The sequence below is a fragment of the Diplotaxodon limnothrissa genome, linkage group LG7 (assembly GCF_057381915.1).
Source record: "Diplotaxodon limnothrissa isolate DT_005_m linkage group LG7, D_limnothrissa_male_GT1.1, whole genome shotgun sequence".
Taxonomy (NCBI): domain Eukaryota; kingdom Metazoa; phylum Chordata; class Actinopteri; order Cichliformes; family Cichlidae; genus Diplotaxodon; species Diplotaxodon limnothrissa.
In genome coordinates this window covers 70911572-70937949 of record NC_140602.1, presented here as the reverse complement: position 1 = coordinate 70937949, position 26378 = coordinate 70911572, and the positions used below count along the sequence as shown (strand labels likewise).

Here is a 26378-nt window from a genome sequence, read left to right as displayed (position 1 = left end):
TGGACTGCCATACACGTTATGGGTCTGTGAGCGCGAGGAGGGAGAAAAAGGGGAGTGGAAAGGTACGAGTTGTCGTCGAGGAAAAACGGGAGCTGGAAGCATGTAAATATAATAATAACCACTGCAGCCAAGAAGAGAGCCTGACGAGCCCAGTTGTAAGTAAGCTGTTAAGACTCGACTGTACACCGTGTTCATGTTTTCCTCCGAAACAATAAGTTCCGTTGGAGCAGCCTTTCAACGCCTCTCTCTGTCTCTGCTAGCAAAGTTGACCCACACAACAAAGTAAAGCTATTTTTCGGCTACGAGCCGACAGGGACCCCGCCGTATTAGTCAGAGGTCCCTTTACTACAGTTCGGAGTCGCGGACCTTCAGTAATAGTAATAAATCACACAGCAATAGTACATTCACGTTGTTGTAAAACGCATGATAATATATTAAGTAATCCAAAGTATTCAGAATACGTTACTGTCATTGAGTAACGTAACGGAATACGTTACAGAATACATTTTAGGGCATGTAATCTGTATTCTGTAATGGAATACATTTTAAAAGTAACCTTCCCAACACTGGAAGATACCATACTTGTTCAGTCTTTTTCTTATCGTGCCGTCATGAACTTTCACATTTAACACTTGCTGCACTTTCTCTGAATAAGCTGACTGTCTACTTATTATAGTACATGGCAGCTGCCATAACAGGAAATCCAGAATAAATCTATTAAGCTTTAGTTTGAACTAAACAAACCTGAGCTGCTGCTCTCCGTGTGTTTCCCACCCTGACACTTTCAGCAGTCAGTCGAGGCTTGGAACCCACAGAGCGGGGCAGGCAGTTCAGACAAAATCCAAAGCACGTGTTTTCATATGCATGTGTTTATTGTGAGTTAGACTTGTGTTTACAAACATTTTTTTAAAAATACATGTAAATGTAGAGCAGGGATGTCAAACTCAAATACACAGTGGGCCAAAATTCAAAACTGGAACAAGGTCGCGGGCTAACATTAATATTTATTGAAAAAAAATCTTCCTCCAGATATAAGAATGAATCTTTTCTTATGGACTCAAACACGTTTTGCTGAAAAACTGAATATGGAACAAGCAAAGCTTAATACTAAACAATAGATATATTAGCTGTATAATACCAGTAGGCCAGCTCTAATAGTAATTTGGCATGGCTTCGCGGGCCAAATGTAATTAGGCTGCAGGCCAAATTTGGCCCGCGGGCCAGAGTTTGACACCTATGATGTAGAGAAATACAAATGCTTTAATAACTAGTATATTAGAATATTTTAATATATACCTTTATTAACATTATTATATAAGATGATGGTTCACAACAGACACAAAAAAGCAACAGTTACATGAAGAATAACCAATCAATCGAATAATCATGCAGTCTGCTATGTAAGTGTTATTCATATAATCGGATTGGATACTTCCTGAAGGTGAGTTGTGTTAGTAGACTACGTGAAGACATGCCACATGAGCACATTGGGACCAGAAAAGCACACTGCCATATGTTCTGTTACTGAGGAGCGTTTGAAGGACAAAGACAATAAAATTCTGAGAAAGATATTAAACATTTGAATGTTTTGAGAAACACATTAGTTGAACTAAAGTCCATTTGGAAATCCCCACAGGCAGTTATTTTGAAGTTTTAACTTAAGCAACCTAAAATCCTAAGGTCAGTGAGTCAGAAAACGTGAACGAAAGATCATATGTGTGTGCTAATCAACAGGATAGACTGTAGCCTCAGGTGCATATTGTTAACTGGTGATTATGTGACGATGCATTTTATGCAGCGGCATTTTGAAACAGCTGCAGATGTGAGAGCAACGACTGCCTGACCTTCACATAAAGGGAGTTACAGTGGTCCAGACAGGATAAAATAAAAGCATGGATCAGTGTGCTGCCCAGAAAGAAGATTTCACACCTGCCAGTCGCCTTACATGATAAAAAATGGACTTCACTGCTCTAATTTGGCTGTCAGTAATAACAGGTTTAAAATATTATTGTTTAATATAATAATAATAAAAAGTTTAAGGCCAACCAGGTTTTACTGTTATCTAGAAATGCCAAGAGAGGTTTAATGGAGAGGCCATCCTTCTGCTTTAGTGGCAAATAAATGTGGCAGTCATCAGCGTAACAATGAAAAGAGGTCCCATGCCTTCTAAGGATGGATACTGTTTTCATCTAGAAAATACTTCAGTTGACAAAAAACAATTTTCTCTAAAACGTTGGAAAGTAAAGGCAGCTTGGAAATAGGCCTATAATTAGCTAATACCTTGTGATCAAGGCCAGGTTTCTGAAGCAGTGGCTGCACTACTGCATGTTTGAAATTTGCAGGAACCATACCAGAAGACAAACTGCTGTTAATAATGTCAAGGACATACTGCCTATACTAGGAAAAATGTCTTTGTGGGGGGACAGGATCCCGAGGGGAACCTGCGGGCTTAATATGGTGAACCACATCCTCTAAAGTGGAGAATGTCAGAGACAGAGGGGTCAGAGTCAGGAGCTTTGATCAGAGCCCTGGTGGTGCCAACCTGTTCAAGAAAAAAACTCAGAAAAGTATTGCAAATATCAGGAGAAACTTCCAAACAGACATTCAGTGGAGTATCAAGAACAGTGTCAATGGTCCTAAACAACACATGTGGGTTATGACTGTCGAAAGAAACAATATTTGCAAAATATTCCCTTTTTGCCTCTTTAACAGTGTTCTGGTAGCGATGCCAGCAGAATTTGAGAATTTGAAATGATACATGCAGTTTATCCTTTTTCAATCTCTGTTCTGCTCGACGACATTCCCTCTTAACAACCCGACTGCTCTCATTAAACCAAGGCTCAGGTTTAGCCTTCGGCTGCCTGGTTTTTAAAGGAGCCACAGAGTCCAAGACTGTTTGACAGCAAGAATAAAACCAGGAATTAAGCTCTTCTGTGTCAGAGGAAACAAAGTCAGAAGGGCCACGGAGCTGATTAAAAGCAGCAAAAAAACTGCGCAGCAGTGGAGGGGTTAATAACCCGACAGCGCCAAGCAGGAGCGCCAGGTTTAACTGCAGTATGTGTAAAACCAATGTTGAATAACACAGGCATATGATATGAGAGTGCACAGTCACAAATCTCCAAGTTAGTGACAGGCAGACCATATGACAGGACAAGGTCCAGTGTGTGTCCGTGCTCATGTGTAGGGCCAGGCACGGACTGTACCAGGCTAAAAGAGTCAATAAGGCTTAAAAAGTCCTTTACCAGTGGCTTATCAGGACAACATACATGTATATTAAAATCTCCAATAATAAGAACACTTTGGGCATAATCCCAGCTAAAAAAAATCAGAAACGTCATTTATGAAATTCTTAGTGTATTTCGGGGGGCGATAGATGACAGCGCAGAAAACCGGGTCTGTGCGACTCACCTCAAACGAGGTAAGTTCAAAGCTGGAGAACGAAGGCTGTAGAAAGTGTTACGATATAAATATATATTCTTAATGCTTATTTTCTGTTTATATTGTTTTATAGAGGCCAGACTAGGAGAACGCCAGTTTGAGCACAATGTCACAGAGTACTGACAGGAAACTGCTTTTGCAGAGAACAGGAAGTTTTAGTGCAGAGCTGCACAGGCGTATTAAGTAAACTGTGTGTCGGTGTGATGCAGTGCAGAAATATATATACGGATTTAGCTGGCAAAGAATTCAGACCAGAGTGTGTGTGTTCGTGTGACGGGTCTCCATTTCCAGAAATGTAAAATAAAGATCATTTTTGGAGCTTGACCACTCTGAGTCCAGTCTTTCTCTGTTGCCAAAAGAATTCAAAAGAACAGAATTTAATAATAGCACTGCTTCCATTTGTAATCCTGTGCCTCCACCTCTGCCCGACGTTCATGGTGAGTTAAAATAGCAACAATCGACTGGTAAAAGTTCAGATATAGCACTGGACTCATTGAGACACATCTCAGTCACAGAAAATCCAGATCACAGGAACTGAAAAAGTCCCGAAGAATAAAAGTTTTGTTTAAAACCAGGCAAACCGTGGGTGGAGCTGGAGCACGGGCTTCAGCAAGTCCAGAAACCTGACGCAGTGCTCTCAGGCAGTGTTGCCAACTTAGCGACTTTGTCGCTATATTTAGCGAGTTTTCAGACCCCTTAGTGACTTTTTTTCTAAAAAAAGTCGCATATCGCTTTTACTCTCAACAAGCAGCGGGTGCTGTAACGCAGTCAGTTCTTCTTTTACTCTTTTACTCTTATGCTGTTTTGTGGATCACAAGGTTTAAAACTACTTATAAACACACACACAAAGTAACTCCACCAGAGTGCTTATTTCGGGTCACTTTTGCCGGTCCAAGCCCGGGTAAAGGAGCAGGGTTGGAATTGTGACATTAAAAAAACAATAATTGCTAAAATAAATTTAATTTGTAGTTCTAAATAAACTCTAAATGCCTTTAGGATGTTTTTTACTCACTTTGTCTCTTCCACAATGTTATTTCTCTCTCCAACAGTGAAGGTTACAATTACATTAGCATGACCAATTATGCAAATTAGGCAATGACGTCATTTAGCGACTTCTAGCGACTTTTAGGACCGCCAATAGCGATTTTCCTTACTGAGGAGTTGGCAACACTGCTCTCAGGTTTCAGAAATGTTCTCGGCTGAGGTTTGGGTGGGGAGGACGCGCAGTAGAGTATGGACTGATGGATGGATGGATGGAAATATTTTTTATTTCACTATAAATCATATAATCAAAGTTCGTAATGTAATAAAATCAGCTTCAGCTCCTTCTTCTCCTCTCTTTGGTAGTTTTGTTGTTGTAGTTTAACATAATGTTTGTTTGTATACGCAGAACTGGTTTTATTCCTGTCACAATAATAACTCATAATAAGGGTTAATAAGTGTTAGTAAAATAACTGGTGTTTATGTGGGTCTCAGGTAATTGCCCCCACACAAACCGAACTGTCAGAAGGGAAAAATCTTTGGCATCATCGAGAATGAGAAGAAGCACACTTGCACATTTTTCTTACACATTTTGCTCTGATCTGGTGTCACTGAGTCCTCGCAGAAGAAGAGTCGAGTTCACTAACAGGAGAACGAAGGAAGGAGGTAGAAGTAGATTATCATCTCACTGTAATTCTCTGCCCACAGCCTGGACTACCATTTGCTCAGCATCTCCACCTTGCACATGTTTCTGGATCATGTCTGTCTCCTCCTGTGCTGGCGAGGTGGTGGTTGATTCACGTGACACCTGTGGAAAACGGGACTCACCAGTTAGAATCTCTGCTTCATGTAGTTTTATTGACCTAGTTAGTTTTGGCACAGTGTCCTTAGTTATTTAAAGATTCAATTGGCCTGATTGATTTAAAAAAAATAGTGGTAAGTTATGTGTCTGTGACCTCTCTGCAAGTGTGTTCCTTAAGCTTTATTGAGACCCAGCAACCATCTAAAATACAGTGGGGCTATAATTATTTGATCCCCTGCTGGATTTATAAGATTTCTTACAAAAAAGGACAGTCCCTTATTTTTATGGTAGGTTCTGAAAATCTAGTGGAGCAAAAGTTAAATTTTTATAGCAGTTGTGTTGAAGGGCTTTGGACATTTGCATAGAGTTTTTTTTATAATTAAAATAATCTTTCTAGAAAGTGCCTGGAAAAAGAGCAACATTTTTGGGCCCATTTTTGGGCCCATTTTTTATAACGTTTTCACGCTGTGGTGCTAGCGACCAGAAATATGCGGAAGTAAGGGCGGGAACAAATCAAGAAGGCTAGACTGTCCAATTTCACAGCCGCTCATTTCCAGCTTACCGGCCTCCTGAGGACCAAGCCCACGTAGCCCACAAAGGCCGGGTCCTCCGAAGGATGCGGCCTAGGTTTTGGGAAACAGCAAATACGTGAAAAGGCGTGTCTAAAAGTATTCTTAAAAAACAACTTAAAAAGTATTAAAATGCGTAAATGTAAATAATCCAAAGAATAATCACTGAAGTGTTTCAATAGTCCAGCTGAAAAGTTTGAGACAACTATTTTTTTCATGCTGAATAAAATCAAACCTGAAGCTCTGACTTTTAATTTATTTTCTCTCATTAACCTGTTGCAAAAAATCTGTTGCAATGATGTGTTTTTAAAGTTCACTAATATATAGAATAGAATAGAATAGAATAGAATAGAACCTGGCTGTGAATCCTGACTATTTCATCCAGTTTGGCTTTGAGGGCATCCACCTCTGCTGGTTCATCAAACGCCTGCAAACACAACAACATCAAAAATCACAATAAGAATAATACAAGCAATAGTTATAGTTTATCAACAGGCCACCTGGGCCACCATAAGTATGATTCCTTTTTTGTCCTTAGGTGAGGTTAAGAAGGCCTTTAAAGTTTTCTGTATTGAAGGAAAAATTTATTTATTAAAAAGGAAAGTCCAGGATGTGTACATCCTCATCACTGAAAGAGTGGCCGCTGGCCTTTAGGTGCAATTGCGGCCTTTTCCAAGCACTCTTTGAAAGGTACTCATTGATCAGTGGCTGTTGATCAATGAGCACGAGTGACGTAGATCAACCGGCAAATCAAGAGCTTCGCTTTTACGCTCAGCTCTCTCTTCACCACGACGGACCGGTGCAGCGCCCGCATCACTGCGGCCGCAGCACCAATCCGTCTCCGGCTCCCTTCTCCCATCACTCGCAACCAAGACCCCGAGATACTTGAACTCCTCCGCTTGGGGCAGGAACTCATCCTGGGCACTCCACCCTTTTCCAGCTGAGAACCATGGCCTCAGATTTGGAGGTGCTGATCCTCATTGCTTCACAATCGGCTGCGAACCGTTCCAGTGTGAGCTGGAGGCCATCACCCGATGAAGCCAACAGAACCACATCATTTCATTTCATTTCCTTTATTTATTTATTTCACACTTGGTATAACAGATCAAACAAACCAACCACACTTTCTATCAACAAAGCACTACAACCATGTGTGAAAAGGAGCAGGAAGAAGAAAATATTCTTATTAAACCCTGCCCCCTATCTACAATCCAACTTATATTACAAGTGGGCACCAAAAATCAGGGAACAAACTAATATTAACATTTCTCTCCGGTCCTAACCCAAACCAAACAACAAATTTACAATCAGAATATACCACTCCACATAGTAACAGGGAGAAAAATAAAATTAAATAAATAAAACAAAAAATTATAAAGGATCCTTTTTCAATGAACTCCAATTTCATTCGCATTCTTCATATTGAGTTATCGTTTTAAGCATGTAACACTTTTTAAAACAATGTAAACTTATACAATTCTTTAAATTATAATGAAGAGAGTTCCACAGTCGTATACCCTCGTCGTATATCATCCGCGAAAAGCAGAAATGAGATTCTGAAGCCACCTAAGTGAAAGCCCTCCGCCACTTGGCTGCGCCTAGAAATCCTATCCATAAAAATTATGAACAGAACCGGAGACAAAGGGCAGCCCTGGCGGAGCCCATCGCCCACCGGGAACGAGTCCGACTTATTGCCAGCAATGCGAACCAAGCTCTTGCAACGGTTATATAGGGATCGAATGGCCCGTAGCAATGGGCCAGACACCCCAGAGTCCCGCAGCACCTCCCACCGGACACCCTGAGGGACACGGTCGAATGCCTTCTCCAAGTCCACAAAACACATGTGGACTGGTTGGGGAAACTCCCATGCACCCTCAAGTATCCTTCAGAGGATAAAGAGCTGGTCCAGTGTTCCACGACCAGGACGAAAACCGCATTGTTCCTCCTGTATCTGAGGTTAGACTAGCGGACAAACTCTCCTTTCCAGCACCCTGGCATAGACTTTCCCAGGGAGGCTGAGGAGTGTGATCCTCCTCCCACATAGCAAGCAGGTCTGGCCCGGATCTGGCATCAAGCCGGCACTGCTGGCTGACTTCTGGCATGATAAGACGTGTGTCATCCAGATATGGGCCAGGCTTGGCATAGCTGGCACTGTTTATGCGATGGCATGCCATATCTGGCTCGATTGTGGTTTGGTTTATGTGGCCCAGGCTCATAGAAAACAAGCCTGGCTGGGTCTGACAGCTGCAGGGAGGAAGGACCTGCGGAAACGCTCCTTCATGCATCGAGGATGCAGCAGTCTGTCACTGAAGCAGCTCTGCAGTTCAGCAATATTTACATGCATGGGCTGGGAGACTCTGGCCAAAATAACATCTCTGATGGACAGAGTCCTTCTGTCTCCCACCACCTGCACTGGGTCCAGGGTGCATCCCAGAACAGAGCCGGCCTTCCTGATGAGTTTATCCAACCTCTTCCTCTCAGCTGCCGATAAACTGCTGCTCCAACATACCACACTGTAAAAAATGACAGATGCCACCACAGAGTCATAGAAGGTCTTTAAAAGCGCTCCCTGGACTCCAAATGACCTCAGCCGCCTCAGCAGGTAGAGTCTGCTCTGACCCTTCCTGTAAAGAGCATCAGTCCAGTTTATTATTTAGGTGAACACCTAGGTACCTATCCACAATGGGCCAGACACCCCATAACTCCCACCAGGTGGGAGTCCACTATCCCAATGGATGTTCACCGGTGTCAGTGTGGTGGGTCTGCATCTCCGGAAGTCCACCACCAACTCCTTGGTTTTCCCGGCGTTGATCAACAGGTGGTTCTGCTGGCACCAGTCCACAAAGTCCAGAGTCCGCTGTCTGTACTCTGAGTCGTCCTCACCTGTGATGAGGCCGACTATGGCAGAGTCGTCAGAGAACTTCTGTAGGTGGCAGCGTGGGGAGTTGATGGAGAAGTCTGCAGTGTAGAGGGTGAAGAGGAACGGTGCCAGCACAGTTCCCTGTGGGGCCCCCGGACTGCAGACCAGCGTGTCAGAGACAGCCCTGTGTCCTCACATACTGTGGGCGTCCTGTGAGGTAGTCCAGTATCCACTGGGACATGTGGTGGTCCATTCCTGATAGCTCCAGCTTGTCCCTCAGAAGTTGTGGCTGGATGGTGTTGAAAGCACTGGAGAAATCAAAGAACATGATCCTCACAGTGCTTCCAGGCTTCTCCAGGTGAGTCAGAGCTCGGTGCAGGAGGTCGATGATGGCGTCCTCCACCCCGATGCCAGGCTGGTAAGCAAACTGCAGATCCAATGAAGACAACACCAGGGGGCGCAGATGGTTTAGAACCAACCTCTCGAGGGTCTTCATCAGACCTGGATGACCTCTAATTTTCTGCTTCTAAATTCAGATTAAACTGAGGGTATTGTACGTTATACAAAAAATTTTAGTACCATGGTATCTAAGCAGATTCTTACTCTGGAGGGCAATGCTTTTGCCACCAGTAATGCTGTGAGGAATCTTGGTGTTGTTTTTTTGACCAGGGTATATCCTTCAGTAGGCATATAATCTCTGACTCTTTTCCTCAGCGTATCTTTAGTCATGCCTACCTGGTAGCAACACATGGCTACACCTCCCTCAGCCTGTTTGGGCCCGGAGGTTTTCTTCCCACTTAAAACAAGATCTAGAGTGTGATTAAAGTGGTGGGTGGGTTCTTTTACAGTTTGACAGAAGCCAATTGAGTCAAACAACAGATTAAATGCCATGTTGAGGCTGTCATTTTTAGCATCTACATGGATGTTAAAATCACCCACAATAATTATTTTATCTGAGCTGAGAACTAAATCAGATAAAAAGTCTGAGAAATCAGACAGAAACTCTGTGTAAGGCCCAGGTGGACGATAGATGATAACAAGTAAGACTGGTTTCTGAGTTTTACAGCTGGGGTGGACGAGGCTAAGCATCAGGCTTTCAAATGAATGTCTGGGTCTTTGGTTGATTAACAAGATGAAAATAAAGAGGAAACCTAAAATTCTTCAGTAAACATTTAAGGAGAAGACTTTAGAGTGGTTTTAGTTTAAGCAAACAGAGTTTAAGAAACATATCAAAATGTTGGCAGCCCATCCCAGGTGACCTTACCTGTGTAGTAATTGTGCGCAGAACATCCAAACAGCTGATCTGGTCTCCAGGAAACAGAGGCAGATTCAAGTGAGTCAGTTTTATGGTGTTTGGTTTGGGAATCCTCAAAGGATCCTGGAGACCATCACAGAAGTCTGCCAGCTCACTGGGGAACACATTAGAAAATATTAAAGTCCATTAGAGACTATTAGACTGTTACAGTGGAGTCCATTATAGTGCAGAACCATTTTTGATTAGTGTTAAGGTTAGAAACCGTCACCGAGCTCAGTCTCACCTGTACTGTATGACCTGCGAGCCACTGGGGTCAAATCTCCTCCAGGTTTCATAAAACATCTGGAGGTGATCATCACTCAGCATCTCAGCGTCCTCAGGGCTCGCTGTGTTGAAGAGCTCCAGGATGACAACGATGAACAGGTGGATCACCAGCAGGCAGAAGAGGAGGATGTAGGAGCTGAAGAAAACAATCCCCACCGTCGGGTTGGCGCAGTTACCAGGCTCAGGTAATCGCAGGTCGCAGTCTGGAGGCGTGTTCATGATGGGACTCAACAGGCCGTCCCACCCCGAGGACGTGGTGATCATAGTCATGCTGATGATGCTGTTTCCAAATGTCTTGAAGTTAAACATGTCATCGATCATCATCTCATGCTTCACGTAGGCAAAGTTAAACATCCCAATGATGGAGAATGTGTACACAATTAGGAAGAAGAGCAGGCCGATGTTGAAAAGGGCAGGAAGTGACATCACAAAGCCCATAATCAGCATCCAGATCCTTCTGGCAAACCGAATGTGAGGGAATGCTCCACATAAGGTGAACAAACGACCCAATCGCATAACAGAAAAGAGAGAGGGACTGCCGAAATATTTTTCCAAGATGTCAGCTAAGAAGAGACCTGCAACAACAACAACAACAACAACTATTTGTATAGCACATTTAAGACCGAAGGTACACCAAAGTGCTTCATAAAAATGTTTAAACATAACAGATATGAGACCATAACAGAGTACAAATAAGCTAAGAATTGAGAAAAGCTGGTTAAACAAAAATACAGATAAAATAAGAAATAAAACATCAGAGCGTATTTTAGAAAATAAAATCACTGAGTATTCATAAATATAAAGTGGGGGTATACATACAGTGGTACATCAATAGAAGATAAATAACAGCTGGATGAAATATAGGGAATGTGCACTGACTAACCGAAAACGCTCGGCCACACAGCTAAGTTTTTAACTGTGATTTAAATGAATGGATGGAATCAGAGGCGTGAACGGCAGCAGGAAGATTGTTCCAGAAGCTAGGGCCTGCCAGGACAAAAGCACGGTCACCTCTGGTCTTTAGCTGGGATCTAGGCTGCACCAAGAGTAACTGTCCTGATGATCTTAGGGCTCTCCTGGGGATATACGGATTAAGGAGTTCAATGAGGTAGCACGGCGCAGTATTGTTTATGGTTTGAAAGGTGAGCAAGAGAATTTTGAACTCAATGTGGTATTTGACAGGGAGCCAATGCAGGTCAGCGAGGACTGGGGTAATAGAGGCAAACCTTCTGGTTCCAGTCAAAAGGTGTGCCGCAGCATTCTGGACAAGCTGCAATCTATGAAGAAGGGCAGAGACCAAAGTAAAGGGAATCACAGTAGTCTAATCTAGAGGTCAGAAATGCATGGATAGGTTCTCAAGGTCCTATGTAGTGCTTGGCCTTGGATATTTGACGCAGTTGGTAAAAACTAGATTTAACTACCAAGGATCAATGTTCCCTCTAATGTTTCACGTGTCTGAGCGAACACACAAACTCCCTGAGCGTCCCTTGGACCACTGTGAGCACCAGCAGACGTGTGCACTGTGGTCACGCCAGCATCTAATCCATCCAATTTACATGGTTTATTAAAGTAATCAAATTACAGCATTTACATTTATCTTAGACGACTTTTAATTAACTGCTTTAGGCCACTTACAATGTTTTAGAAAAATTGGTTTTGTAGCATGTTAACACTATTGGAAGTAAAAATAACTTGAACTCCAGTTTTGAAAACACAACTTTCTTTTTTTTATTTTTATAAAGCTCTGACTTGTATTATGAGTATGACTCTGTGGGAGAGAGTCCTGTAACTCTGTCTGCAAAATACAGTAAATAATGACCAATGTTGGGCAATTAATTATTTAGTTACTTCTTCAAAAGAGTAACTGAGTTATGCAAACAACAAAGTTTTTTGCAGCTGTTTACCTAAAAATGCAGCCAAAGCGTTTTTTAAACAAACATTTCAAACTATTTACAGAACAATCAGCTGTTCTGCATCAAATCTGATGCCACACAAATTATTTGTGCCGCTCCAAAAAATAATTTCTGTCCACTATGAGATGAAGGAGAACAACAGCCTGATACCTGCAGGCCTGACAGCAGCAGATGTGTCACTGCTGTAACACCTGTAACACTCAGCAGGCGCCTCATTGTCCTGACACACAACAACACTACTGACCACACTACACACTAACTACACACTGACTACACACTAACTACACACTAACTACACACTGACTACACACTAACTACACACTAACTACACACTGACTACACACTAACTACACACTAACTACACAGTAACTACACACTGACTACACACTAACTACACACTAACTACACACTAACTACACACTAACTACACACTGACTACGCACTAACTACACACTAACTACACACTGACTACACACTAACTACACACTGACTACACACTAACTACACACTAACTACACACTGACTACACACTAACTACACACTAACTACACAGTAACTACACACTGACTACACACTAACTACACACTAACTACGCACTAACTACACACTAACTACACACTAACTACACACTGACTACACACTAACTACACACTAACTACGCACTGACTACGCACTAACTACACACTAACTACACACTGACTACACACTAACTACACACTAACTACACACTGACTACACACTGACTACACACTAACTACACACTGACTACACACTAACTACACACTAACTACGCACTAACTACACACTAACTACACACTGACTACACACTAACTACACACTAACTACACACTGACTACACACTAACTACACACTAACTACACAGTAACTACACACTGACTACACACTAACTACACACTAACTACACACTAACTACACACTAACTACACACTGACTACACACTAACTACACACTAACTACACACTGACTACGCACTAACTACACACTAACTACACACTGACTACACACTAACTACACACTGACTACACACTAACTACACACTAACTACACACTGACTACACACTAACTACACACTAACTACACACTAACTACACACTGACTACACACTAACTACACACTAACTACGCACTAACTACACACTAACTACACACTAACTACACACTAACTACACACTAACTACACACTAACTACGCACTGACTACGCACTAACTACACACTAACTACACACTGACTACACACTAACTACACACTAACTACACACTGACTACACACTGACTACACACTAACTACACACTGACTACACACTAACTACACACTAACTACGCACTAACTACACACTAACTACACACTGACTACACACTAACTACACACTAACTACACACTGACTACACACTGACTACACACTAACTACACACTAACTACACAGTAACTACACACTGACTACACACTAACTACACACTAACTACGCACTAACTACACACTAACTACACACTAACTACACACTGACTACACACTAACTACACACTAACTACGCACTGACTACGCACTAACTACACACTAACTACACACTGACTACACACTAACTACACACTAACTACACACTGACTACACACTGACTACACACTAACTACACACTGACTACACACTAACTACACACTAACTACGCACTAACTACACACTAACTACACACTGACTACACACTAACTACACACTAACTACACACTGACTACACACTGACTACACACTAACTACACACTAACTACACACTAACTACACACTAACTACACACTGACTACGCACTAACTACACACTAACTACACACTAACTACACACTAACTACACACTGACTACACACTAACTACACACTAACTACACACTGACTACACACTAACTACACACTAACTACACACTGACTACACACTAACTACACACTAACTACACACTAACTACACACTAACTACACACTCCAAACACGCTAAACGTCACAAATCTCAAATCTCTCTCTCTTCCCCCCCCCTCCCTCTCCCCGCCTCTCTCTCCCCCTCTCCCTCCCCCTCTCTCTCTCCCCTCTCTCTCCCCCTCTCCCTCTCCCTCTCCCCCTCTCCCTCTCCCCCCCCCCTCTCTCTCTCCACCCCTCTCCCCCCCTCTCAACACAATTTAAAAACTGGTATAAAGTCCACACTTTGTCCGTCAGCTGTTCCGTCTGTCCTGCTCACATCTCCAATGGTTGTACACGTTGTCATTAACGTGGCTTCACTCCACAGCAGCTGCTTCGCTAAAACACCGGTGTCGGCGCATAAGGACGCTGTCAGAGCCTGTCAGCGACGTTGATTGGCTGCGTATATACGAATGTGAATCGCATCATTGGCTGGACTTTGGGATAAGGTGGCATCGTTCTGATCACATACGGGAGCAGTCAGTCACTGACTCACACTGCAGAACAGGATTGTTAAAGTTTTAAATTTAATTTCAATTCAGGTTCGATTTTTTCTTTTTTTGTGTGCAGAGACTGTGCCAGCAGTGCGCAATTGCCCATGCGTGCAGCTTAGAGGGAACATTGCCGAGGATACTTGTTTGTCAAACTTAGCTGTTTAAGAGGACACCTAAGTTGTTAACAGTGCCAGAAAGAAAGGTGCCAAGGGGTCCAAGAGTATCAGCAAATTGGCCCTGTGAAATATGGTTGTCGAACGGCACGATTTCTGTTTTCTTCTTGTTCAATATAAGAGAGTTATCAGAGAGCCAATCTTTGACCTCTCTCAAACACTCTAGCAGACAGTGTACTGATGACCAAACATCACCAGAGAGCCAAAAGTAAATTTGAATATCATCAGCATAAAAGTGACAGGAGATATTATACTTCTCTAAGACAGAGCCTAGGGGCAGCATATACAATGAAAACAACATAGGGCCCAACACAGATCCCTGGGGCAAACCACAGTAGAGGGGAGCAACAGAGGAAGAGCAAGTAAGTATGTAAGACCTGTCCGACAGATACGATCTAAACCAGTTCAGGGCATTACCCATTATGCCTACTGTGTGCTCAAGCCTCAATAGGAGGATATTATGGTCAACCATATCAAAGGCAGAGGTCAAGTCCAATAAAACTAAGAACGTAGAGCACTCTGAGTCGGCAAATAAAAGAAGGCCATTAAAACCCCTGGAGGGTCTTGGGTCGATTTGTGGCTATTTTCAAATTTTGATTACCTGCCATTTGCACAGTGTTGAATGGAATATAGCGAAAGTCTGCAAAAAAAAGTTCGGTCACATTTACTGTTAAAATTTCAGTATGACTTCCGGAAATTAGCTTCAGTGGCTAAGCTATCGATAAACTTACGCTATCGGACCTAGTGGTCGATTTGTGCCCCATTGAAACCCATTATAAACGCTATTTTTCACGGCAAAAAAATTACGGTCAAATCGATCGTGATCGGTAATGCTTCCGCTTCCGCTTGCAGTACTGGCCTTAGAGTTGTAATTTTTTTATTTGTCCACCGGGTGGCGCCCTTGCTCCACATTTGACCCGGGGCTGGAAAACAGCGGGCTGCTTAAAGAGACCTGCGGGGAATGAAGCGTCATTTCCGGCGTGCTGCAGCGGCTTCGCCCGCTGATCGGGCGGGACAATTTTCGGCCCCAGGACCGTTTGAGGTTGGATTTTTTTTTTTAATCAACAGGAAATGACGTATTTGTTGTGACGTGGTACCGGATGTGTGTGTTGGAAAAAGGGGTCCGACGCAACATGCCCCGGTCATCGTCGCGAGTCAACCCGGGAGCATGCACCGATTCCGGCCTAGAGGAGGAGCATTTGCCGCCTGGAGACCATTTTCTGGTCCGGAAAAAAAAAATAAAAGGCGATCGAAATGAAGGTTGGTGCCAATCTTTAGTCCATCTAAAGGCCTAATTATAATAACAATCAAATATTACTTCAAATGTTTTTTTTTTAAAATATTTTGTTTTGTTTCGGGGGGCTAAAAAAAACGGTGCGCACATGTAATTAAACTGCGATTAAAAGGGTTAAAACCCCCGAAATATAATTAAAACTTTACATGGATAGTTCAGGGAGAAGTAGTTTTAAAAGATTGGCTAATTTAAAGTGGAATAAAATATTAATATATAAATTTTTTATAGCACTTTTTGGGCGTGGTCGATTTGTGGCTCTAGGTCCGATAGCGTATGCATTTTTCTAAGATCCTCCAGGGGTTAAGGACTCTCAGCAGCGCTGTTTTGGTGCTATGGCGTGGTTTAAAGCTAGACTGGAATTTATCGCTGATATTATTTGCATCCAAGGAGGCCTGCGTCTGTGAGAGGACCATCTTCTCCAATGCTTTAGACAACAATGGAAATAACACAGACACGCCACACTCTTTCTTCTGCTTTTGATGCCTTTCAACACCATCAGGCCGACCCTCCTGGGTGATAAGTTAGCAGCGATGCAGGTGGATGCTTCTCTGGTGTCCTGGATTGTTGATTACCTGACAGGAAGACCACAATATGTACGTCTCCCACAGTGTGTGTCTGACAAGGTGATCAGCAACACAGGGGCACCACAGGGGACTGTCCTCTCCCCCTTCCTCTTCACCCTCTACACCACAGACTTCAGCCACTGCACAGAGACCTCCATCTTCAGAAGTTTTCTGATGACTCTGCGGTGGTTGGATGCATCAGCAGGGATGATGAGACAGAGTACCGGGCTGTGGTCGACTCCTTTGTCACGTGGTGTGAGCAGAATCATCTGCAGCTCAACGTGGCAAAGACCAAGGAACTGATCGTGGACTTCAGGAAGACCAGGAAACACTTGACCCCTGTTTCAATCCAGGGGGTCAGTGTTGACATTGTGGAGGACTATAAATACCTTGGAGTACACATTGACAATAAACTGGACTGGGCTAAAAACACCACAGCACTTTACAGGAAGGGCCAGAGTCGTCTCTATTTTTTGAGGCGACTGAGGTCCTTCAACATCTGCCAGAAAATGCTGAGGATTTTCTATGAGTCTGTTGTGGCCAGTGCGATCCTCTATGCTGTTGCATGCTGGGGGAGCAGGCTGAGGGCAGCAGATGCCAACAGACTTAATAAACTGATCCGTAAGGCCAGCAATGTTGTGGGGATGGAGCTGGACTCCCTCAAGGTGGTGTCGGAGAGGCGGATGCTGTCCAAGATAAAGACAATGTTGGATAACACCTCCCACCCACTCCATGACATGCTGGTCAGTCACAGGAGCTCGTTCAGTGAGAGACTGAGATTACCCATGATGCACCACTGAACAACACAGGAAATCTTTCCTGCCTGTGGCCATCTCCCTGTACAACGCATCCACTTAACACACTGTTTGCTGCTACAACTACACATGTTTCTTTTCCAACTATTTATTTATGAGTGACTTATGTATGTATGTATGTATGTATGTATGTATGTATGTATGTATATATATGTATATATTGTACTATTCTTAGTTAGTGTATTGTCTGTCTTGTCTTAATGTTGGTTTAAAATGGAGCACTGTAACAAAAAATAATTTCCCCCAGGGATCAATAAAGTATTCTGATTCTGATTCTGATAAGTGGAGGTTTTCCACACAGGCCAGGTTTGGATTTGGGTTTTTTTCCCCTTAATAATGACAAATATTTTCATTGTTTGATCTGAAACATGTAAGTGTGACAAACATCAGGAAATCAGGAAGAGGGCAAAGACATTTTAAACTGCAGAAACGATGACACAGACTGACTTTAGAGTAAAAACAGGGAACGTTGTACTTCCTGTTACAGCCCAGAGGTGGGACCAAGTCATTGTGTTGCAAGTCTCAAGTAAGTCTCAAGTCTTTATCCTCAAGTCACAAGTCAAGTCTCAAGTAATGTCAGGCAAGTCAGAGTCGAGTCTCAAGTCACTGGTGTAAAAGTCCGAGTAAAGTCACAAGTCTGAAACTTTGAATTTCGAGTCCTTTCGAGTCTTTAAAAAAAACAAAAAAACAAAAAAAAAATGTTGCAGTTATGCTAAATGTAAATATTAGACCATGTAATTTTTAAATCTGTGTTTTTCTCAACACATGATGAAATAGTGAACTTAGAAAATATACACAAATTGTGAAATTGCACCTCTATAAAATGCAGCTCAATTAAACCTAGCTCCAAGAATAATTTTCACACAGTTCTGAGATAAGCTGCATGTTATTCTTGGATGCGGTTGTAGGACTGGCTTTAAAATAGCATGACAAAAATATCATACACATTAAAAAGAACTGTATCACCAACGGAGCCTGGACAACATTTGCTAGTTAGATGAAGTCATGAAGCCCCGCCTACCGTTCTTTATACAACTTCAACTGTGATTCTCTACTTGCATGTTTTGCATATTGCATTTCGGTTTTTTGTTGACTACTTCATAGTTTATGTACCTGAAAAAATTAACTCCTTGCAGCATTTTTGAGCGTTTTTTTCCTTTTCTTTTCTTTAAAAATCTGGTTAATTTGATTGGCTGTGCTACAGCTCACGCACACATACATACATACGGAGTGTGGTTTGAATAAATAAATTGAATTAATGGTGCACACTTTGCATGTTAAATTTTATATTTGGGGTGAAACATCAAGTCTTTTCAAGTAAACCGGTTCAAGTCCAATTCAAGTCCCAGGTCATTGGTGTAAAAGTCCAAGTCAAGTCACAGTCTTAGAACATTTTTTCAAGTCAAGTCTAAAGTCATAAAATTAATGACTCGAGTCCAAGTCATGTGACTCGAGTCCACACCTCTGTTACAGCCCGCAGACATTTGCAGTAACTAACCAAACTGAGATCAGATAAGAAAATAAGATTGTTTCTGTGTGTAGGACTCACCTATAATGGACAAAGTGAGAACCACAAAGTCCACAATGTGCAAGACATTTCTGAAGTAATGCTGTCTGAGTGCAATGATCTTCAGGATAAACTCAACAAGGAAGATGGCCACAAGGATGAGATGGATCCAGTTCAGGACAAGTGACTTCTCCTCACTCTGATCATCAGTCTCCACCATTAGAACCACCATGTTGAAGAAGATAACCACCACCATGAAGATCTCAAAGTACAGAGCGGTGACCAGGTCAAACAGCCAAGCCAGGCAGCAATTCTGGAGACAAAGACGTAAGCTTTAAACACTCCGGCAGTCAGTTGGTTTGCTGACACTGCAAATAGTTTTCAGTAAAAACCCTCTTACAGGAGAAACTTTGTGATCCAATGTTATCTTAATCACTGCTGAAACAGAATTTGTTTCTTCACCTCCACAGTAGGAGGCAACAGGCTAATATATGAAGGCTGGTGTAAGAGTCTGATTGACAGCTGATGACTCTCTCTACTGCACAAAATGAGACTCGTCCTTACAGTCATTAATCTGACAGCTCTAACAGTCATTACCTTTATTACTGCAACGCCTCCATACGTGCCTTCACGTGCTACATATGAACATATATCCATAAGTATCTGGACTCTGATGCGTATTTTAGTGTCTGCACACCGTGAGTTTTAAAGGTTTGTAAAAATATTCCATCAACTGTTGTTTCATGCAGTCCCCCGTTTTCAGAGGCTCAAAGGTGACAAACAGTAAAGCCCATTCCCTCATTATTCAATGAAAGTTTGAGCAGTTACAAAACCTGAAACTGATTCAAGGTGTTGTATTTAGGATCAGAGCATCTAATTGAGTCAAGGGGATTCTTGAGGAGGTTGGTGAAACTCTTTGAAAGTCTACGATCAATACAGAGAGTTTACAACAAGATGCAAACTACTGGTTACACTCAAGAAGTGCTAGAATAGATTTTACCAGAAAACATCTAAAGGAGCGTGTACAGGTCTGAGAAACATATTTGGGCCGATGGAAGCGAGATGAACTTTCAAATCAAATCACTTTTATTGTCACATCACATGTACAGGTACTCTGGTACAGTACATGCGAGTGAAATTCTTGTGTGCGAGCTTCACAAGCAACAGAGTTGTGTTAAAATACAATAACATAAGAACAAGCAAAATATAAGAATGGGTAAATCTGAGAATTATATGAATAAATATATGTACAGTATAAGAGTGTATGTGCATTACTGAATGTGTATACTAAATATAAATATCTACGTGTGTGTGTGTGTCTATACATATTTTAAAAATTAAATAGAATAAACAATAAATAAAATATATAAAATATACAGAGGTTGGTAGTTGGACATGTGCAAAACAGTGGCATTTATATACAGTGTGGAGTGCAAAATGTTGAAGTTCTCTTAAGTGAAGCTGAGGTGACTATGAAGTGTTCAGCAGTCTGATGGCCTGATGGAAGAAGCTGTCTCTCAGTCTGCTGGTACGGGACCGGATGCTGCAGAACCTCCTTCCTGATGGGAGTAGTCTGAACAGTTTATGGCTGGGGTGACTGGAGTCCTTGATGATCCTCCCCGCTTTCCTCAGGCACCGCTTCCTGTAGATGTCCTGGAGGGAGGGAAGCTCACCTCCAATTATCCGTTCAGAGCACCGCACTACTCGCTGGAGAGCTTTGCAGTTGTAGGTGGTGCTGTTGCCATACCAGGTGGTGATGCATCCAGTGAGGATGCTCTCAATGGCACAGTGATAGAAGGTCCTGAGGATGCGGGGGCTCATGCCGAATCTTTTCAGTCTCCTGAGAAAGAAGAGGCGCTGCTGCGCCTTCTTCACTGTTTTGTTTGTGTGTACTGACCACGTAAGATCCTCAGCCAGATGTACTCCAAGGAACCGGAAGCTGCTCACTCTCTCCACAGCAGCGCCGTTGATGGTGATGGGGGTATGTACTTCTCTGCACCTCCGGAAGTCCACTATCAACTCCTTTGTCTTTGCGACATTGAGGGTGAGATGGTTGTCTTGACACCAGTGGGTCAAGGCGCTGACCTCCTCCCTGTAGGCCGTCTCATCACCTTTGGTGATAAGACCCACCACTGTAGTGTCGTCCGCAAACTTCACAATGATGTTGGAGTTGTTAGTGGCCGTGCAGTTGTAGGTGTAGAGTGAGTACAGGAGAGGGCTCAGTACACACCCCTGTGGAGCACCAGTGTTCAGTGTGATGGGGGATGAGGTGATGCTGACCAGCCTTATTCATTTTATTCACCCCAGTTTGAATAACACCTTGGGACTTGCGCCAGAAAATAAAAAAAGTCAGTAATTCTAATAGGTTTTAGGTTCAGGGGATTTACGCAAATTTGCGCAGGGTTAGTAAATCTAGTGTTAAATTAAATAAAATTAACTACAGCTAAGAGGCAAACCAGGTTGCTGTGCGAATCGGTTGATTAAATTATTGCAGTTACAGCGCAGACCTACACTGTAAAAACTGTGATTGGGGTTAATTAGAATCTAATAGGAGAGTAATAGTAATTATTACTCAGTAAAAACGTGTATGAGTAGTTTTAATCAAATCTAAGCAAAATTCAACAATTTTGAGATGTTCAGTTATTTAAATTTACACAGTTTTGTTTGGGGTAAATTCAGCAATGGTTTGTTGAGTAGATTTAAAAAAAATGTTTGAGTACTAAAAAAATTTAAGAAATCTAATAGATTTAACTGATGAAAGCATTTTCATTTTAATCATTGTACACTTCCGCCCATAATCCTTTGTGCCACGTGCAGGACACACGCGCTTCATGAGTGGACGTCTCCATTTTGTCAGAGGTAAGACTTCTTAATTTGTTCAAATATAAGACACGGTTTAAACAATAACGTATATCGGTTTTGAGTAAAGGTTTTAAACAGTATGATACGTCGAAATTTTATTAATAATCATCACTGTAATGATAGTATCGTATTTTTACACAAATGGCAGTTAGTGGACTGCTAGCACAAGGTCACTTTCCAAGCCTTCACGACTGTGTTACTGAACAGCTTTAACTAACCACATGTTTTACCGTATTAAAAAATATCAACGGTATATTCCGATGAGTTTTAACGTCTTTCATCCACGTTTAAAAGTTCATGAAAAGGTTTTGCGGTCAGTTGTGAGTGATTTTGTCAGCCACAGTCAGTTTTTCGAACTCCAGTTTCCAATAATGGCGGCCGCTACTAAGTTTTAAAATTACTCTTAGTAATCTTTCTGGGTCACAAAATAAACTTTTAACATATTTTCAGGCGCGAAAGTAGCTGTGTAAACATCAAATATCTGCTCGGTTTATCAAGATATCGCATGTTTGCAAAAGTGCTTCGACGTTTTCGGAGCATCTGCTACCCACCAGCTCGATAGCAAGCCGGGAGCTCGAGGGTCACTGAAGCCGCTGAGAACGGCACAACTCCCGGCACATCATTTTCAGATCACCGCGGGGTTTCGCTACTCAGTTTAAACGTAATGTATAAGTCACTTAGACAACCTAAAAATGTTATTGTTTGGTTTTTTTCAGTGTTTTATTTGTTCGTGAGTAAATCGGTTTGGCTGAGATTAAAGTTATTAGATTAGATTAGATAAAATAAAACTTTATTAATCCCCCGGGTGGGTTCCTCCTTGGTTTTTACACAGCTGACTAAACGTCAAAAATGATAATGTTGCTTTCCTTTCAGGTAATGGAAGATCCCTCAACTTAAATTCACCTGATCAGCATGGGATTGAAGTTGCAGGCTATCATAGCCAAGGTATTTTCCACAGACATTTCAGCTTGGAATTTTATTTAAAGAATTTTTTTGTCAAATTTCATTTGCATGGTGCACAGCTCCACTAATTTGTTTGCATGTTTTTGTCAGTGCAAGAGGACGCCAGGACGTCACTGATATAATTAACAACACAATTATGGGTTTCATGTTTTAATTGTATTTTAAATACATGTCTATTCTTAGTAAAAAAAAACAAACAAAAAACAAACAAAAAAACACAAGTACAGGTATTGCTGGGTTTTTGTTTTGTCCCAAGAAGGAAAAACCCTTTCTGACGAACATAAACTAAATTAGATAAAAAAACTAAATGACTAAATTAATGTAATTTACTAAAACGACACATTTAAAGATTGAACCTGTCAAGCATGTTGACAATACCTTTGTGTTGACTGTCAGCACCCAGGCATGTGCATTAACATCAGCTAATTATCGCACATAATGCTCCATGTGATGATAATTTGATATTTAACAGTTTTTTTTAATACTGCCAATTCTCACAGTTTTGTCTTAATAAATGGTCACTTATCTGATGGTAATTTTTGGAATTCTTGCTCATTTTCAGTCACCAAGCAATCCTAGCAATAACATAACCAGAAATCTGGTTATTCAGTGCTTGATGGTGTACCTTGGGGAGTCCATTGATCAACTGATCAAAGAGTACAGTGTAAGTGTTGAAGTAGAAACATTATTCTGTTTTTGTTATTCATATGTGTTTGTCAAGTTTCAAATAATTTGAGGCATTATCATGTTTTATTTGTCATTCAGCTACAGGATGTGTCCAGGAAATATTTCATGTGTGCAACTACAGTCAGAAAACCCATGTGTTTGTTGTTTCAGGATGCTGATGAGGATGGTGTGTCACAAGATCTTTCTGAACAGAGGATGAAAATCTACAAAATCAAGGCTGTTGGATCTGAGGAGGATGACATTGGCATTGTGCTGGAGGGTGTGAGAGTTATGCCTGCTCTGGGCAATTTTCCAAGAGCATGCGCAATGCTGGTTGGATTGACATATGCAGTCGATCTTGCCTATCCCAAAGAGCTAAAATACACCTTGGAAGTATTCCAGAAACTTTTCCTTGAACTGGATTGTGCTAAGCTCTCACCAAAAGTGAACAGCCTCAAGAACAAGTTATTGGCTTAAACGAGGACTCTGAAAGAATGAAAGGGAAGTAAGCTCACTGAAAACCTTTGGTTTGTCTTTGTTAGATGCAGCTATCTTTTCAGTTTTTAAGTTAATTTCATCTTATTCATATCTTACCCAAATGACCTGCAATGTGTCAGGCTGTATTTGTGCTCTTCATTTTAATTTTGTTTTTTATTACCTACAAGTTTCTTAGGAATATTCTGTTTGAAAGGCAGCAAATTGGAGGAATCACTAGTGAAGCTTTTCTTTGTTTATAGTGTATGTTACTATAAAACATTGGTTTAAAACAACTTTAAAATTTAACAGAAGTGCAGTCCTGTAGCTGTAGAAATGTTACTTCCTCTTACATGTGTCTTAGATTTTCTCAGGTTAAACATCCAAATTGGGATAAAAGGTTGATTTACATTATTGATATTCCATGTACATGAGTGAAAAACCTTTGTTCTACAGTTATATTGAGTGATTCAATTTAACAAAAGATTGACAAACTAAAGTTTTTGTTTGTCAATCATAAATAAGTAACAGAGATAAAGGAAACGGTAAAGGATATTCAAATTTCAGGTTCATGTTGATATTACAGTCTAAAGATTAATTTCTTTTTTACAAAACTGGTTTACATTCATGCAGTTTATGTTGCTGTTGCTCTGTACACAAAGCTGTGTGATAAACTGTTTATGACACTAAAACAAATTTACAGCAGAGGAATGTATTTAGGAGATCAGGAGATTGTTGATGAGAATTCAGTGTATACGAGCAGAAAAATGTTATATTATAAATTACTGTGTTTTATTTTCCACAATAAAACAAATTACTGTTTTGATGTTTTCTTTGTGAAATTGATTCATTTTACTCAGAAAATAAGTAAAATTCATTTCATTTTCTCTTATTATTCAGTCATTATTTTTAAGGTTTATTTGGAAAATTATTGAATCCAATTTGAGTTTTACTGAAAAAACAAGATTTCATTTCTTTGTAATGGATATTTTAGGAAGTTTTTACTAAACCTTTGCCAGATAGTTAGTAAATTCAAAGTAATTTTTCTCAGAGACTTATTTCATATCAATTATTTTTTTTGATAAAGTTGGGCAATTTCAACCTTCAGTTTGAGATTTTGACCCTAAATCCAACACATATTTACAGTTTAATTCTATTAATATCTACTTTTGTTTTCTATTTGAATTTAATTAACATTTTCTCTACATTTTACATAAATCTTTTGAAATTAAAATCTACTTAATTATTTCAAGTGTCACTTTGTTGCCATAACTTTTTTAAGTAACCTCTAGTCACAGTTTTTACAGTGTATGATTGTTGGGAGCAGTTCTGATTGTACAGTCTGACAGCTGCAGGGAGGAAGGACCTGCAGAAACGCTCCTTCATGCATTGAGGATGCAGCAGTCTGTCACTGAAGCAGCTCTGCAGCAACATCTACATGCATGGGGTGGGAGACTCTGTCCATCAGAGATGTTATTTTGGCCAGAGTCCTTCTGTCTCCCACCACCTGCACTGGGTCCAGGGTGCATCCCAGAACAGAGCTGGCCTTCCTGATGAGTTTATCTAACCTCTTCCTCTCAGCTGCCGATAAACTGCTGCTCCAACATACCACACTGAAAAAAATGACAGATGCCACCACAGTAAGAGCTGCCAGTTTGTCTACCATGGTGGTGACCATGGTGGCCATTTAGAAGTCGGCCATCTTGGATACAACTTTTGTTTTTTCAATAGGAAGAGAGTTAAGTTGGCTACAATAGGTGACACGGGGGAAAGGACGCTCTTTCGAGGATTCCAATGTTCACATGTTGGACAGAGAGGACAGATGTTTAAAAGAGGAGTGAAAGAAGCCATTTAAGTCCACCTGGAGTTTACAACTCTCTGCCATCTATAATCCAGTTCTGACATCCCTCCCCAGACGCCTTAACACCCACTCACATCCTGGGCCATCTGGCCTCAGGAAATCACATGACAGGGTGGGGCCGGGTTTCACCATGAGCTCACCCGAAACCCTGGCTGATTGTGACCCACACCCGTTTTCACACCTTGGCTCATGTGATTAGGCAGAGGATCATCAGGGGGTCCTTTGTACCTCTTTGGGGGGAAACTCCCACTGGGTTTCAATCTGGGACTCTCCACCATTTGACCTTAGAACTGAAGAAGCTTCTCGGATGAGAGCTGAAACGTCTTCAAACAACTAACGGTTCTCTTTCCAAGCTCCTTAGATTCCCATTACTTTGGCATTTTTCACAAATTCAGCAAAAGAGCTCAAAGATACAACTTGAAACTGGTTGTTTCCTGAGTTGTGCATCATGTGTGGACACAACATTAGTTCATCCCTTGAGTTAGGAGCCTCTTTTGTGCCTGAATGGGTCAGAGTTGGGTAATCTTCTGAAAGTGGTCGGGTACAAGGACTGGGCTAAAAATGAAAATCAGCCAGCAGTTGACAAAGACTGAAGAACTATATCTGAACT

At 41.5% G+C, this 26378-nt stretch overlaps 1 protein-coding gene across 2 annotated transcripts in view; it reads right to left on the bottom strand.

Moving 5' to 3' along the window:
- Positions 1–961: 961 nt before the first annotated feature.
- LOC146629796 (sodium channel protein type 4 subunit alpha B-like) overlaps positions 962–26378 on the bottom strand; it is a 44122-nt gene continuing 18705 nt past the window's right edge. Inside the window, exons 23-28 of one of the 2 annotated variants that reach the window (XM_085360244.1) lie at positions 18985–19255; positions 10189–10804; positions 9915–10059; positions 6146–6217; positions 5784–5844; positions 5163–5227 (exon numbers count right to left, since the gene is read on the bottom strand). In XM_085360244.1, the coding sequence (XP_085216370.1) occupies positions 5217–5227; positions 5784–5844; positions 6146–6217; positions 9915–10059; positions 10189–10804; positions 18985–19255 (1176 nt within the window). In that variant the 3' untranslated portion in view covers positions 5163–5216. Of the gene's footprint in view, positions 5228–5783; positions 5845–6145; positions 6218–9914; positions 10060–10188; positions 10805–18984; positions 19256–26378 lie in introns of both variants that reach the window. The other variant, XM_085360243.1, reaches the window with a different exon arrangement.